Source organism: Camponotus floridanus, unplaced genomic scaffold (genome assembly GCF_003227725.1).
Source record: "Camponotus floridanus strain SB8 unplaced genomic scaffold, Cflo_v7.5 scaffold616, whole genome shotgun sequence".
Taxonomy (NCBI): domain Eukaryota; kingdom Metazoa; phylum Arthropoda; class Insecta; order Hymenoptera; family Formicidae; genus Camponotus; species Camponotus floridanus.
The window spans coordinates 1-16,755 of record NW_020229788.1 but is presented as its reverse complement, the minus strand read 5'-3'; the positions used below and the strand labels follow the sequence as shown (position 1 = coordinate 16,755).

The window sequence follows — 16,755 nt, the reverse complement described above, 5'->3', positions numbered from 1 at the left end:
AATAATGAAAAATCAAAAAAATGTTTCAGATAAAAGTTGTATGGCTTGAAGGGGGCTATCAGATAGTGGCAATGATTTGACCTTGGAGAGTCATTTGAAGATGACGTAAAGGTAACCTTCAATTTCTTAAATGGAACTCCCTATTTTTTATTACATATTCGTGTAGCTTATCTCGAGAGCTTTCCAAAACACTATAATAAAGTATTTCTTCATTGAGTACTTTTCGAGTTATGAGGCTTGAAATCATTTCTTAATTTTACATAAACCGTAAAATATCTAGTAAAATATTCATTTTTCGATTATCTTGCTTTAATACTTTTATGTACAAAATAATGAGAGGAATCAATTGGTGTAAAGAAAACACATAGTTATTTTTAAGAAAAAATATGTAATTTGCAATTAACAATTACATATTTTTTCTTTGAAACAACTATGTGTTTTTTTTACACCAATTGATTTCTCTCATTATTTTGTACATAAAAGTATTAAAGCAAGATAATCGAAAAATGAATATTTTACTAGATATTTTACGGTTTATACAAAATTAAGAAATGATTTCAAGCCTCATAACTCGAAAAGTACTCAATGAAGAAATACTTTATTATAGTGTTATGGAAAGCTCTCGAGATAAGCTACACGAATATGTAATAAAAAATAGGGAGTTCCATTTAAGAAATTGAAGGTTACCTTTACGTCATCTTCAAATGACTCTCCAAGGTCAAATCATTGCCACTATCTGATGGCCCTCTTCAAGCCATACAACTTTTATCTGAAACATTTTTTTGATTTTTCATTATTTTCCGAAATATTTGAGTGGATCACTTAAAATGGCCCACCCTGTATGTATATATATATTATTAAATATATATATATATATATATATACATTATAAATATATTATACAAAATATGAATATGTACTAATTATATTACCAAAATATATTATAAAACTATTTAGTATAGTATTTAACTTGTTTCTCTATAAATATACATTTAAAATAATAAAATAAAGAAATTTAATGAGTGTGGCGATTTTCCACACCACCCACGGGGTATCACCAATGGCGCGTTAGATTTTTTTATGTGGATCTTCCCTAGAGCCCTATTATACCACATTGTATTTATATATAGAGGATGGGGAAAAAAATATCTAGGAATAAGGGATAAAAGGAATAAAATATTGAATAAATAAATATTCTATAAATTATTAATTATTTTTTATTAATTATTTTTTATGTTTGTATATATCAATAATAATAATAATTTTTAATAACGGTTCCGCCTCCTCGGCCTCCTCGAGCCCAACCGCCTCCTCGGCCTCCTCGGGCCCAACCGCCTCCTCGGCCTCCTCGGGCCCAACCGCCTCCTCGGCCTCCTCGGGCCCAGCCGCCTCCTCGGCTTCCTCGGGCCCAGCCATCTCCTCGGACCCCGGCGCCTCTTCGGGCCCAGCCTCCTTGACCTCGGTCGCCTCCTCGACCGCCAGACATGCCCCTGCCGCGCTGGGTATACCAGCGGGCACGAGCCTTGCCGCCTCCTCTTTTTTTAATTTTATTTTCTGAAAAATAAAACAAATTATAATATATATATATATATATATATATATATATATATAATTTAATACAAAAAATCATGTACCATTTTGCTCCTGCTTGCTGCTGCTGCTTTTTGCTGCTGCTGCTGCTGCTGCTGCTTGCTGCTGCTGCTGGCTGCTGCTGCTGCTGCTGCTGCTGCTGCTGGCTGCTGCTGGGCTGCTGCTGCTGGCTGGCTGCTGCTGCTGCTGCTTTGCTGCTGCTGCTGCTGCTGCTGCTGCTGCTGCTGCTGCTGCTGCTGCTGCTGCTGCTGCTGCTGCTGCTGCTGCTGCTGCTGCTGCTGCTGCTGCTGCTTGCTGCTGCTGCCTGCTGCTGCTGCTGCTGCTGCTGCTGCTGCTGCTGCTGCTGCTGCTGCTGCTGCTGCTGCTGCTGCTGCTGCTGCTGCTGCTGCTGCTGCTGCTGCTGCTGCTGCTGGCTGCTGCTGCTGCTGCTGCTGCTGCTGCTGCTGCTTGCTGCTGCTGCTGCTGCTGCTGCTGCTGCTGCTGCTGCTGCTGCTGCTGCTGCTGCTGCTGCTGCTGCTGCTGCTGCTGCCTGCTGCTGCTGCTGCTGCTGCTGCTGCTGCTGCTTGCTGCTGCTTGCTGGCTGCTGCTGCTGCTGCTGCTGCTGCTGCTGCTGCTGCTGCTGCTGCTGCTGCTGCTGCTGCTGCTGCTGCTGCCTGCTGCTGCTGCTGCTGCTGCTGCTGCTGCTGCTGCTGCTGCTGCTGCTGCTGCTGCTGCTGCTGCTGCTGCTGCTGCTGCTGCTGCTGCTGCTGCTGCTGCTGCTGCTGCTGCTGCTGCTGCTGCTGCTGCTGCTGCTGCTGCTGCTGCTGCTGCTGCTGCTGCTGCTGCTGCTGCTGCTGCTGCTGCTGCTGCTGCTGCTGCTGCTGCTGCTGCTGCTGCTGCTGCTGCTGCTGCTGCTGCTGCTGCTGCTGCTGCTGCTGCTGCTGCTGCTGCTGCTGCTGCTGCTGCTGCTGCTGCTGCTGCTGCTGCTGCTGCTGCTGCTGCTGCTGCTGCTGCTGCTGCTGCTGCTGCTGCTGCTGCTGCTGCTGCTGCTGCTGCTGCTGCTGCTGCTGCTGCTGCTGCTGCTGCTGCTGCTGCTGCTGCTGCTGCTGCTGCTGCTGCTGCTGCTGCTGCTGCTGCTGCTGCTGCTGCTGCTGCTGCTGCTGCTGCTGCTGCTGCTGCTGCTGCTGCTGCTGCTGCTGCTGCTGCTGCTTGCTTGCTGCTGCTGCTTGCTGCTGCTGCTGCTGCTGCTGCTGCTGCTTGCTGCTGCTGCTGCTGCTGCTGCTGCTGCTTGCTGCTGCTGCTGCTTTGCTGCTGCTGCTGCTGCTTGCTGCTGCTGCTGCTGCTGCTGCTGCTGCTGCTTGCTGCTGCTGCTGCTGCTGGCTGCTGCTGCTGCTGCTGCTGCTGCTGCTGGCTGCTGCTGCTGGCTGCTGCTGCTGCTGCTGGCTGCTGCTGCTGCTGCTGCTGCTGCTGCTGCTGCTGCATAAATATTTGCAGCTGATGCAACAAATGTTGCTGATGCAACATTTGTTGCATCAGCTGCTGCATCGTTGGCTGCGCAGCATCTTGCAGCACCAAAGCGCCCATCTCTTCATTAATATCTTCTATAAAATTATGAAGAAAAAAATTAAAATAGAAATTAAAGATTAAATTATTTCTTAATATCTTTGTATAAATAATGATTTACTTACGAGACATGTTCGATCTGTCGCCGTGCTTGGATGAACAGACAATGAGACACACTCGGCATTTGTTTATTTGTTTCATGCCGTTTAATTTGTTTTACGCCGTTCATTTATTTCGCGGCATTTATTTTCATCAGATAATCTTGTCGCCTTGTACTATCAAGTAAACATATTTTTTTATACGTGCTCTGAAATCTTGGTGTTCAAGAACTGTCACAATCCCGATTTGTGTGTGAGTTCTGATTATTTCAAATTTCTATATATATATATACCATTTTTCTTCTTTAATTCTTTGTTTCTGTCTATTTTTTGATTCACAAAAATGAGTGATGAATTGAAAAAAAAATTTAAGCGAAGCTTTTCAGATGCTTGGCTCAATGATGATCGATATAAATCTTGGATACGCAAAGTACCATCCGACGATAGTCTTTATTATTGTAGTATATGCAATAAAAATTTTTCGTGCAATACACATATTTTAAGACATGCGGATTCTGCGTGTCATAAAAATAATATTAAAGAAAATAATTTAGCTTTAAATACTAATAATGTGTGTGAAAATAATAATAAAAATTCAGATAAAAAAATATCCGAAAAATATAAATTTCAAGAACAATGGCTAGAAATAGAATTATTTAAGCCATGGTTACGCAAAGTATCACATGATGAAAATTTATTTTTTTGTTCATTTTGTGATAAATCAATGAGATGTGATTTATCGAAAATTTATCGTCACGCAGAATCCAAAGCGCATATAGAAATATGTAAAATTAAAACAGAAACAAAGAATACAAACGAAAATATAAACATAATAGATGATTCACTTTTGTCGTTTGAAGAGCGAAAAAAAATAGCAGAAATTCGATATGCTGCATTAATTGCTGATAAAAATATTTCGCATCAAACTGCAAAAGAAATTCTCAACTTTTTTCAACATATTGGAAAAGACCCTAATGTGTTAAAAAGCATGAGTATGGGCCGAACAAAATGTAAAAGCATTATTACAAATGTTTTATGCCCAGTTGAAACAGATCGTGTCGTCAATAAAATTCAGAATACAAAATTTTCAATTTTTATTGACGAAACATCTGATATAACTAATGATAAATGGATGACTTTTCTTGTCCGATACGTTGATCCAGAGACATTAGATATTCGCTCACAATTAGTTAAATTAATTGATATTGATGCCAAAGATTCAAGTGCAGAAAAGTTGTTTAAGGCATTTAAATGTGAAATGTGGAAATTACAGATTCCATTTTTAAATATCGTAGCTTTATCATGTGACAATGCATCTGTTATGACAGGAAAACATTTATCGTTTAAAAAAAAATTAGAAGAAATATGTCCACATTTATTAACGTTTTCATGCCCATGTCATTCCTCCGCATTAGCAGCGCACGCTGCATGTTCTAAAATGCCCGCATATTGCGAAGAATTTCTAAAAAAAATTGCTACTTATCTCAATAGCAGTCCAAAACGTACGGCTATTTTTCGTGAATTTTGTGAATGTTTCCAAGAAACAAATCGCAAAATATTGAAATTATGTGATACGCGCTGGCTTTCGCATTATTTATGTATCGAAAGACTTCTTGAATCTTGGGATACAATTAAATACTTTCTTATTAAAATGGTTGTGAGCGAAAAAACAAATTCTGGAGAATATCTCTTGTCTATGATGGACAACGTAGAGATAAAAGCTTATTTTCTATTTTTAAAATATGTGTTGAATTTTTTTAATGCATTTAATGCATTTTTTCAAGCATAAGAAACAAGGATTCATTTATTATATCCAAAATCTTTAAACTTTCTTTTCCAAATCTGTCGAAATTTTATAAAAGAAGAATATTTAAAACCATTTTCTTCAAATATTATATTTTCATTAAAAGAAAATCAAAAACCTATTAATGAAATTATTTTGGGATCAGAATGTGAGGAATATCTAAACGAATTAACGCTGAAAGGTCACATAAACATAGTTACAATTGTTCGAGAGAATTGTTTATTATTTTATGTGACTGCTGCAGAAGAAATTCGTAAAAGATTACCTCTAAATAATATATTTTTATCAAAGTTACAAGTTTTTCAACCATATATAAGTTTATTTGATAACAATAGAGAAACATCATTCAATGATGTTTCTTTTATAGCTAAAACTATCGGCGGTTTTGATGAAACTGATTTAAAGAAGGAATGGATGGCCTTACCATCAGATTTTACAATAGAAGAAAAACAAAACTTTTCTAAATTAAATTTCGACAGCATGTGGAAAAAAATTTTACAAAATCGACACAACAATCTTGCTAAATATCCCAATTTAACAAATATTATAAGTACTATTCGATCTCTTCCAAATTCAAATGCCGATTCGGAGAGAATGTTTTCTCTTTTAAATAATTTAAAAACAAAAAAACGTAATAGTTTTTCGTCAGCTACTGTTAATGCTATTTGTGTATTTAAATCTGCATTAAAAACGAGAGGCGAGACAGCTATCAAAATGAAAATTGATGAAAAGCATTTGTCTCTTATGTCAGCGGATAAGTTATATGCTACCGTTGCTAAAAAAAATAAAAGTATTTTAAAATTACATGCTGCAGATACCATTGACATAGCTGGCCCCTCATCTCATAAATAATAAATTTATTACAAACATTACGCTTGTAAAAGATAAATACGTGAAAAACATCTCGTCTGTTACAAATATCATATTTGTAAAAAGTAGGAGTATTAAGAATATTCTTGTCTGTATAACAGACATCATATTTGTGGAATGTAAAAGTATTAAAATCATCTTGTCTGTGTAACATCATATTTGTGGAAAGTAAAAGTATTAAAATCATCTTGTCTGTGTAACAGACATCATATTTGTGGAAAGTAAAAGTATTAAAATCATCTTGTCTGTGTAACATCATATTTGTGGAAAGTAAAAGTATTAAAATCATCTTGTCTGTGTAACAGACATCATATTTGTGGAAAGTAAAAGTATTAAAATCATCTTGTCTGTGTAACATCATATTTGTGGAAAGTAAAAGTATTAAAATCATCTTGTCTGTGTAACAGACATCATATTTGTGGAAAGTAAAAGTATTAAAATCATCTTGTCTATGTAACATCATATTTGTGGAAAGTAAAAGTATTAAAATCATCTTGTCTGTGTAACAGACATCATATTTGTGGAAAGTAAAAATATTAAAAACATCTTGTCTGTGTAACAGACATCATACTTGTAAATGATAAAATAATGCAATGTGGTATAATAGGGCTCTAGGCGAAGATCCACATAAAAAAATCTAACGCGCCATTGGTGATACCCCGTGGGTGGTGTGGAAAATCGCCACACTCATTAAATTTCTTTATTTTATTATTTTAAATGTATATTTATAGAGAAACAAGTTAAATACTATACTAAATAGTTTTATAATATATTTTGGTAATATAATTAGTACATATTCATATTTGTATAATATATTTATAATGTATATATATATATATATATATATATATATATATATTTAATAATATATATATACATACAGGGTGGGCCATTTTAAGTGATCCACTCAAATATTTCGGAAAATAATGAAAAATCAAAAAAATGTTTCAGATAAAAGTTGTATGGCTTGAAGGGGGCCATCAGATAGTGGCAATGATTTGACCTTGGAGAGTCATTTGAAGATGACGTAAAGGTAACCTTCAATTTCTTAAATGGAACTCCCTATTTTTTATTACATATTCGTGTAGCTTATCTCGAGAGCTTTCCATAACACTATAATAAAGTATTTCTTCATTGAGTACTTTTCGAGTTATGAGGCTTGAAATCATTTCTTAATTTTGTATAAACCGTAAAATATCTAGTAAAATATTCATTTTTCGATTATCTTGCTTTAATACTTTTATGTACAAAATAATGAGAGAAATCAATTGGTGTAAAAAAAACACATAGTTGTTTCAAAGAAAAAATATGTAATTGTTAATTGCAAATTACATATTTTTTCTTAAAAATAACTATGTGTTTTCTTTACACCAATTGATTCCTCTCATTATTTTGTACATAAAAGTATTAAAGCAAGATAATCGAAAAATGAATATTTTACTAGATATTTTACGGTTTATACAAAATTAAGAAATGATTTCAAGCCTCATAACTCGAAAAGTACTCAATGAAGAAATACTTTATTATAGTGTTTTGGAAAGCTCTCGAGATAAGCTACACGAATATGTAATAAAAAATAGGGAGTTCCATTTAAGAAATTGAAGGTTACCTTTACGTCATCTTCAAATGACTCTCCAAGGTCAAATCATTGCCACTATCTGATAGCCCCCTTCAAGCCATACAACTTTTATCTGAAACATTTTTTTGATTTTTCATTATTTTCCGAAATATTTGAGTGGATCACTTAAAATGGCCCACCCTGTATATATATATATAATATATATATATATATATATATATATATATATATATATATATAATAAATATATTAAATATATTAAATATTATATATATATATATATATATATATACATTATACAAATATATTATAATTATTTAAATATTATTCTTTGTCGTATAATATGTTTATAATATGTATGTGTATACATATATATATATATATATATATATATATATATACAGAGACATATTCTAAACACATTATACAATAAAAATGCTGTAAAAGAAACATTGAGCGCATATCGAGATATCGTAGAGCGTGACGCGTCGTGCCCGTCTTTCGGTAGGAAGGAGACAGAAGACTGTATTCTGTCCTCTTCTTCTATCCGAAGCTAGCCGAAGCGCCGAGCTCACACGTACGCTTACGCTTACATCCTCATTACCCCCTCCACGCCGTGTTGCATGTTGCTTGCGGCGGAGATCTGGCAGCTTTGTCCCAGAGAGCCCTGCATCGTGAATCCGGACAGGGGAGAGCAGCATGGCCTCCCCTCGACAGCCGGGAACGACAGCCGATACGACAACCATCCTCCAAGAGAGGATCGGCGAGGGAAGGACCTCACCCGGGCCGAACAAGGGCCCACGGCAGCGTTCAAGCTTGGCGCTATTTCGCGCGGGGCGCGATAATGCCTCGCGTGGCGCGCGAGGCGCCAGGACCTCGCGCGTGTCGGCCGCTAATTGGCCGGGGGTCCGCGCATCCCCCTGCGCGGCCAGCGAGCCCGCTATCGACCCTGGATCGCGAGATCCAGGGATCACTTTGTCGCGGCCGCTCGACTGAAACAGTCAAAAGCCTTGTTTTGTGCGCTTGTGAGACGAAACACCGAGGACGAGGCCGAGGATCATCCCCGCAGGCAGGAGGAGCTCCCTCGGTGAGGTTGCCCACGAATTATTGTGCACCGCGTAATTAATTGTGTCCGCTCGCCGGCCGTTCTATCGCCGTCGCCATTACGGCGTTTATCGCGACCGCTTGAGCCTTCTGCTGAGTCGGTCGATTTTGGGCATTTCGGGCGACAGGAGACAAGCGGCTGAGGAAGCGCGGACACTGGCGACGGAAGCGCGTATCGTAGGGTAATTCTCGTCTCTCTCCGGGTGTCAGGGTGCGTAATACGCGTAGCATTCGACCGTTGGGTATCGACCGCGTGCGTCGTAAATCGCGAGCGATGCGTAGTTCGCACGGGCTGTCGTTTGGTTGTCGAAGCCGCGTCTCGCACCTCTGGAAGATGTCTCTGGAAGAGCGAGTCTGTGGAACGTAATTGGTCGTGATTAATGAGTCTTCGTGTAGTATCATCGTCGTTCGTGAATATTGCGTGAAATTGCGTATTATTGTCGCGTCCATTGTATGCGTGCGAGTTGATCGTCTCGAAAGAAGCAACTTAATTCCTCGAAATTGTCGCGGTGTGCGGGTATCGCACGATTCTAAGTAGCGATATCTGAGGTCAGGAAATTCCTGGCAAATATTGCGGCTATCGAATGAGGCGCGGTGCGGGACTGTCGCCCGGCCTTCCTTATTGCCTTGAGACCGAGAAGATTAATTCTCCCGTTGTTGAAGGTATCGGGGATGTGACACGACATTGTCGCATCGCCCCGATTGCCAGAAAAATTTGAGTTGCGAGCGTCGCAGAAAAAGGCGGAAATATCTATGACCGCCGCCGGCTATCGAACTTCGCCGGTATCGTCCGCCAATCGTATGCGAGATCTCTCCTCGCGAAACTAATATCTTTTCGCTTATTGCGTAACTAATCGGCTGTCTTATTTCTGGGTTGTCGACTTCGAGTACGCTCGGAGGAAATTGCGAGATACGCAGTTAATTAGTAAGATCTCCGCGAGGCTGTCGAAGCTGCGAATGATAGGCAGGTACTATCGCTCTCTCTCTCTATCGCGTATGGTACGACCGTTAGCGAGAATTCGAATTACCAAAATTCCGTTATAGAAATTATTGTTCTCAGGAGCTTCGACTTTAGGGAGCCTTCGTAATAGACGCTCTTTGTTAGACCGACTTAGAATATCGCGCGTTTTTCTAGCGTTTCGAGATTTATTGTCCGTGGCTAGTACATTATTTCTGTTTCCATTCTGTATAGAATTTTATTTCTTTTCTGTTAATACTTTCTTACTCTCTTAATAAATCTGTTATTTTTTTTATTAAATCTCGCGTTCTTTATTTGGCTGGCGATCGTCCGTAATTTCTGTGTCCGTCTTTGTCTGTCAATTTAGTAAGCTCGCTCAATCAATTAACTTTTTCTTTCAAACCCCGCCCCTCTACCGTTAGGCGAGCTAGCCAGCCCGTGGCGAAGCAGGCTGTCGTATTCTTTCGCGCTTTTCGAAGAATTTGTGAAAACTGGTACGTGAGAGACCGTACCTGGCGCCCAGTTCTGAGGTAACGAGACGGCCTTCGCTCCGCCGCGGCTCGCGCGCGGACACCCTCCATCCCTGTCCCGCCGATCGCGAGTACACCAAAACCCTTGTGTTTTTGACGGCGCTTCCGCTCCCCCGCGAGAATAAAAATTAGAATTGAAAAAGCGTCGCAGTCTATGTAACTGTAATTATGGCTGCGCAGTCAAATATATAAATTTCTACATACACACGCACACATATGTATATATATGTATACAATAATTATGTACTATAGATCTATAGAATTATAGATATACATACTTATATATAATTATGTACATAGATCATCTTTTTCTACGTAACGATAACTTGTATAAATAGATTACTTGTAAGAATAAGGTTTAGATGTTGCATGAAGTAGGAAAAGAGTAACATCATATTTGTAAAACTGGAAATATATTTTAAGTTGTGGGAGGATGGATTATATATGTTGATGCTGCCTTATAAAATAATACTTATTAGGGTACGCAACAAACTTACATTAATAATGATTAAATTTCAATTTAAATTTCATTTTGTTTAAAATAGAAATACAATGACAGAATTGCAGCATGTCTTATTTCAATTAAATCTGAACATCTAAAATTTTCATTGATTTTTCATACGTAAAACAAAATTATATTTTATAATAAAGAATAATGCAATAATAATGAAATCCATAATACCCAGTCAGAAATGTAACTTTGATTCAAAGTTGATTCAACGTCGATATGGTTGACAACTGGTTGAGTTGATATTTAGTCAGAAATGTAACGTCAATTCAATGTTGATTCGATACGTTTGACCTGCAGTTGATGCGTCATGCGCTTGAGTCGAATAATTGAATAAATTGATTTTCGTGCAATATCGATTTATGATTTTTGAATGTTTCATATAGCGTGAGATTATTTAAATTAATTATAAGTAATTTTTTTATTATTACTAATTAATAAAATATTAAATTTGCAAGAGATAAAAATTATACGCAATAATTAAAATTAAAAAATTTTTGATATAATTAATATTAGAAAAATATTAAGAATATATTGAGGCATAAATATATAAAATATTATATATATATATATATATATATATAGAACTATTTCTATAAGGTTTTGCAATTTTTTTGCGAATGCGTTCTAACTACGCGCGGTAATCATAACCGCGGTGAAACAACAGAAAGCACAGATCGATGTGTGCAAACATATGTTGGCCGTGTTCCGAAATCACTGCCAGTACTGCAAATTCTATAGTGCACGTTACGTATATTATATATTTTCAGTGCTGGCAGTAAACTGGCAGCAATTTCGGAACACGGCCGTTATGTGCAGTTATTGTGTGTGCGATATTTCTTTTTGCTAACCGAGTTTTGCAAGTCTCGCAGTCTCGACAGGTAAGATTAGATAAATAAATTTCTATTTTAATAAATATAATATTCGGTTGCAAATAGTTAATTTAGTAATGCAAAAATATTTGTCCGCTAATACGTAGTGCCTATGCCGGCTTTGCCACACGTGGACACACACCATATATTACAATAAGTTAAATTGAATAGATCATTAATATATATTCTTTTTGATAGTTAAATTATAAAACAATTTTATTCAGTAGTGAAAAATACACATAGTAATGTAATCTTGTATCATATATTTATTTATCTCTCAACCTAACCTAAAAGTGATAAAGCTATTAAATTTTGAGAATGGAATATTTATTAATATAAGATAGAAAATAAATATTTTAAAAGTGTTAAATTGTTTATTAGTACAATTGTAAAATTTCCGTATACAGAAAAATTAATGCTTTAAAATGTAAAATTGGCTATTTACTTTGTAAATAGTGTATAGCGAACAAATATTTTTGCTATTACTAAATTTAACTGGCAATATTTATTTTTATTTTATAATATTTTGCTATTGTATGTAGAGATTAACATTTGCTGAAATAAAAATCAACTCTTATTGATGAAAGCATCTTACAAGATAAAAAAAGAAGTTCAAATTAACAGTACATATAATGGACATCGATGAGAATAACAAGGTACATATATAATTATTTTTACATATAATACATTGTACATTTTTTTTATGTGTGTGTGTGTGTGTGTTTATATCCATTTCTTATATCTGATTAGTAGATTATTTTTTTATGTAATAAGAATGCTATGCTCAAGTGATTAAGATTTCTGTTGTTTGTTTCATACGAAATTCAGATACTTTAATAAAAAGAATAAAGATTAATTAATTATTCTAATTATACCTATATGTTCATATTCTATTGTTTTCAATGTTACAGATGACATATATTGTTTCTATATTTTATATACTACTTCTATATGTACTAACAATATTACATATATTGTTAATACATTTATTAACAAATATTATTATAAATTATCATGCAGTCTAGTCTATGTTTCTAAGATAAACTATGATAAATATTAATTTATTTGATTATTTTTCTGATTTTAGAAGCAAGTTTAGCTATATTAAAGTCATAAGTACTTACTATTTTATATTATTTCTTCATAAAGATTTTGAATGTCATCAATCATTGATCTGGCATAATATTTAGAAGGTACATAATATAAAGTATATCGCAGAAGTCATATTCTTATTTTCTATGTAAAAAGATATAATAAAGTTTTAATTTATCTCTTGTACACTTATTCACGGATTATCTTCAGCTAACAATAAATGACAAGTTTTTTTTATTAATCTTTAAAACAATTTAAAAAGTTTTTTTATATTTAAATTTTATTGATGTCCTTATTTTACATGAAGGAGGTTTTTATATTTCTAAATTCCTTTAAATATCATTTATTTGTAATTTGTTGTAGAAGTTTTTGCAATGTAATCGTAATTGGAAAAAGAGGATTGAGAGGAGGGCTATGAAACGTTTGAGGCTTGAAGAACAACAAGATTATGCCTTCAATAGAGTCTGTACATTACTAAAAAAAAAAAATTAAGATTCAATAATTCTAGCAGCAGCAGTAGTAATAGTAGCAATGATAGCTTTTTTACAGATATTTGTGAAATGTCAGATTAAGTTGAAATATTTGCAGAGGAAGAAAATAATGTGTCAAGTGAATTAAATAATTTGAATCAAAATAATTTGAATTCTGAAACTGAACTTGAGATTAGTGATCATGAAGAAGACACAATTTCTAATAAGGATGCAAATATCATGAGTTCAGAAACAAATACTGATGATGATAGTGAAAATGAAAATATTGATGCAGTTTTTGATAACGATGAACAAAAAGAAAGATATATCACATTAAGTTTATATGAATGGGCATTATCAGGTGGAATTCTTTCTATGAGTAAAATTGATGAACTTCTTGCATGGCTTCGTCCAGTGTTTCCTAATCTGCCTAAAAGTTATAAAACCTTGCTTGGAACATCTGATAATATAAATATTATAAATTTTCGGAATGGAGGGCAGTTTTGGTATAAAGGAATAAAAGATAATTTAGATGGATTTATTTTAGAAGAATACTTGCAGAGAAAAAAAAAGATTGAAATAGATATCAATACTGATGGACTTCCTCTTTTTCGAAGTTCTAAAAAAAAGTTTTGGCCAATTTTAGGACATCTGGTAGGGACTAAAAATGAACCATTTGTTATTGCCATTTACTTTGGAACGTCTGATCCTAGTGACATTGAAGAATTCTTGCAAGATTTTGTTAATGAGGCTAAAAATCTAATCAACAATGGTTATGTACGAAATCAAAGAACTTATGATTTTTTTATTAGACATTACATTCTTGATGCTCCAGCTCGAGAGCTTATAAAATGTTGTATAGGTCATAATGCATATGCTTCTTGCGAGAAATGTACAGTGTGGGAAGAACGATCGGATAACAGGCAGACATATGTTGATCTTGATGCTCCTTTGAGAACTAATGAATCTTTTAAGAATCAAACACAGTCTCACCATCACAAAGGAGTGTCACCTCTTCTTAGATTGAATACTCAAATGATTTCTCAGTTTCGTTTAGAGTCCATGCATTTAGTATACGAGGGTGTATTTAAGAGATTGTTAGAAGTATGGATGCGATGGATAGGCCCATGGAAGTTGCATTGAACTATTGTGGAAAGAATGTCTAATATGCTTATCCAAATAGCTCCCTCTTGCCCTCAAGATTTTGCCCGAAAATCCAAGATCTCTAATTGAGCTTAGCATTTTATTAAAGCAACGGAATTCCGTCGTTTATGCTATTACGATCGGGCATTGTGGTGTTTGCTCAGCATCCCTGATATTAATGTTTTATAAGCCTTCTATCTATTACATTGCACTATTTTTTATTCTTGCAAATCCTGTCCTGCATAAAATTATAATGACTATGCAAATATTTTTGCTCCAGAACTTTTTATTAAACATTCTGTTACAATTTAGGAAAAGTTTGTCCAGTTTCATAAATGGCGATTCTCTTTGTCATTTAGCGGCAAGAGGTAATGATTTGGCCCTTTAAGAATCATTTTAGTGCCTTTTGTTATCAGGAAAATAAATTGAAAACATAAAAATCATCTTAAATCTGGTTTAACCTCTTCAGCAGGTAGAAGCGTGAAAATTAGACAGGAAATGAAAAAAGTGTATTCATGGATTCTGAAATTAACGAGATGTGTTACAAGAAACATTTAGAGATGTAAATGAATTAATTAATGGCAGTTCAATTAACAAAAAGTTTCAGTAAATGGTGTAATCTTCAAGTGAATGGATAAAGATTCATTTTTAAAAAACAATTTAGGTCAATTGTAGTCTTTAAAAAATATTATTCTTTTACAGAGGATGATATTAACTTTTTACTTGATAATAACTTTTTATAAATGTTGGAGATTTTTTATACATATTCCTCTGAATTTCCTCAGAACTTGGCATTATTAAATTATTCTGATTGAAAATGATTAAATTAATTATTTCGTGTACAACCCAATATTGTTGCTATAATGCTGGCTACACTTCTCTCAAAGATGAATATGTTGTATACCTTTGTTCCACCACACTGCCTTTCTTGCAATAAAATGCCAGAATTTTTTATTTATATGTTTTAAGTATTTTGTATCAAATATACATTTTATTCTCTTTTATATTATATTTAGATCCTTATTATTAATTATATATTCTTATTCAATTTATTATTATTTCTCTTGTGCAAAGTTCATTATAGACTTATTCAATTAATAATAATTTTTTTCAGTTTGTCGTTGTAAGTTTATAAAGTTGAGGGAATGAATACTTGTAAGATTGGAGATAATGCTGTTTTCGAAGTCTGTCTTACAAAATGCTAAAAGAGAAACTAGAGATAAGATGAAAATAAATATTTCTGGCGCTGCGCGTCGATTCTGCGCAAAGACAGCGCATTAAAAAAAGAGAAATGGATGCATTCCTTCATGGCCAACATATAATGTTAATTGTTTTTAAAATTTTTACGTATGTTATTTTTGCTGCATGTAGTACATCCACCATTGGTATATTTGTTCTCAATTTTATTTTGAAGTTAAATTTTCTCTGTATATCAGATACGCTTTTGGCTGACGCAATGGGACTCAATAGTTGCTTATGTCTCTGCTTATGAAACGGATGTTGAAGTTTGGTCCGCTGGCATACGAAAAAATAAAAAATGAGCGACGACGTTTTTCATTTGATTCCCTCTGGAAAAAACAAAATTACGAAAGAAAACTAGGAACAAAATTTCCGAGTTCTGATTCATGCAGATTCTTAATCCAGATTGATCCTGAGATTTCGCCAATTTCCAAAATAAAACAAGATGTGCTGCTTCCAGCCACTTGTCTTATAAATCTCAAAATAATTAAACTTGAGTCTCAAAGAATATTACGCATGGACGAAAATATAAAAACAAAGATATGTGAAAAAAGTTCAATTCTACTATAATGTCGACGTCTCTTGAACACAAAAAATCTAGAAAAGAGCTTTTGCTTGCAAAAATAAATGAAGCAAAGAAAATAGACTCCCGTTGAAGATAATAGATCAGGAAATTATAAACGAGCTGCAAAGAAAAAGCGGCAAACGATATGGGCTGGCATATAACAAAAACAATTACAATTATCTTCTTTACACACCTCAACATTGATATCGTCGTTCGGAAAACATAAGTCAACTGGCCGTAAGCTCGAATTGAAACTGTCTTCGTCCGACAGGATGTGATGTACTCAAGAAAATGTCATAGCATTTTACAGCCACAGTATTTCCAAAGAAAGTCGCAACAATGTTAAGAAAGGAACAACTGAAAAAAAAAATGAGGGAGTTCCGTTGTTTGTGTCCATCACGAGACGATGATATTTTGCATCCCAAAAAAATGTTACGAGACACTAACAACCAGCAAATATGTCAAATAAAAATATTATTTACTTCTTGATACTCAATTTTCTATAGAAAATTCACCATCCGTGTCAAAATGTTTCACATTCTCAAATCTGATTTTGACAGTCTCAGTCAGTTCTAGCAATGCTTTCTCCCCAAAATAAAAGGGAATCATCTACACAATCTACACCTCGGCTCAGGTTTCGTCAAATTCACGTTAAATTAACATTTAATAATTCTTTATTTCTTCTAATTATTTTATTTAATATAATTGATAATATATAGTCCATTTATGTCACATTTTTCTTTCAGGTATTGTCCCAGATTTTACTGAAGGATTAGAGATTAATCTCTTGT

General features: G+C 35.0%; 1 protein-coding gene across 1 annotated transcript; it reads left to right on the top strand.

Annotated features, from left to right (window-relative positions):
* The first annotated feature begins 13,507 nt into the window (after window positions 1-13,507).
* On the top strand, window positions 13,508-14,160 carry LOC112639390. The gene is made up of 2 exons (XM_025413176.1): window positions 13,508-13,523; window positions 13,664-14,160. The coding sequence occupies exons 1-2, from the start codon at window positions 13,508-13,510 to the stop codon at window positions 14,158-14,160; spliced, it is 513 nt and encodes a 170-aa protein (XP_025268961.1).
* The last annotated feature ends 2,595 nt before the right edge of the window (window positions 14,161-16,755 follow it).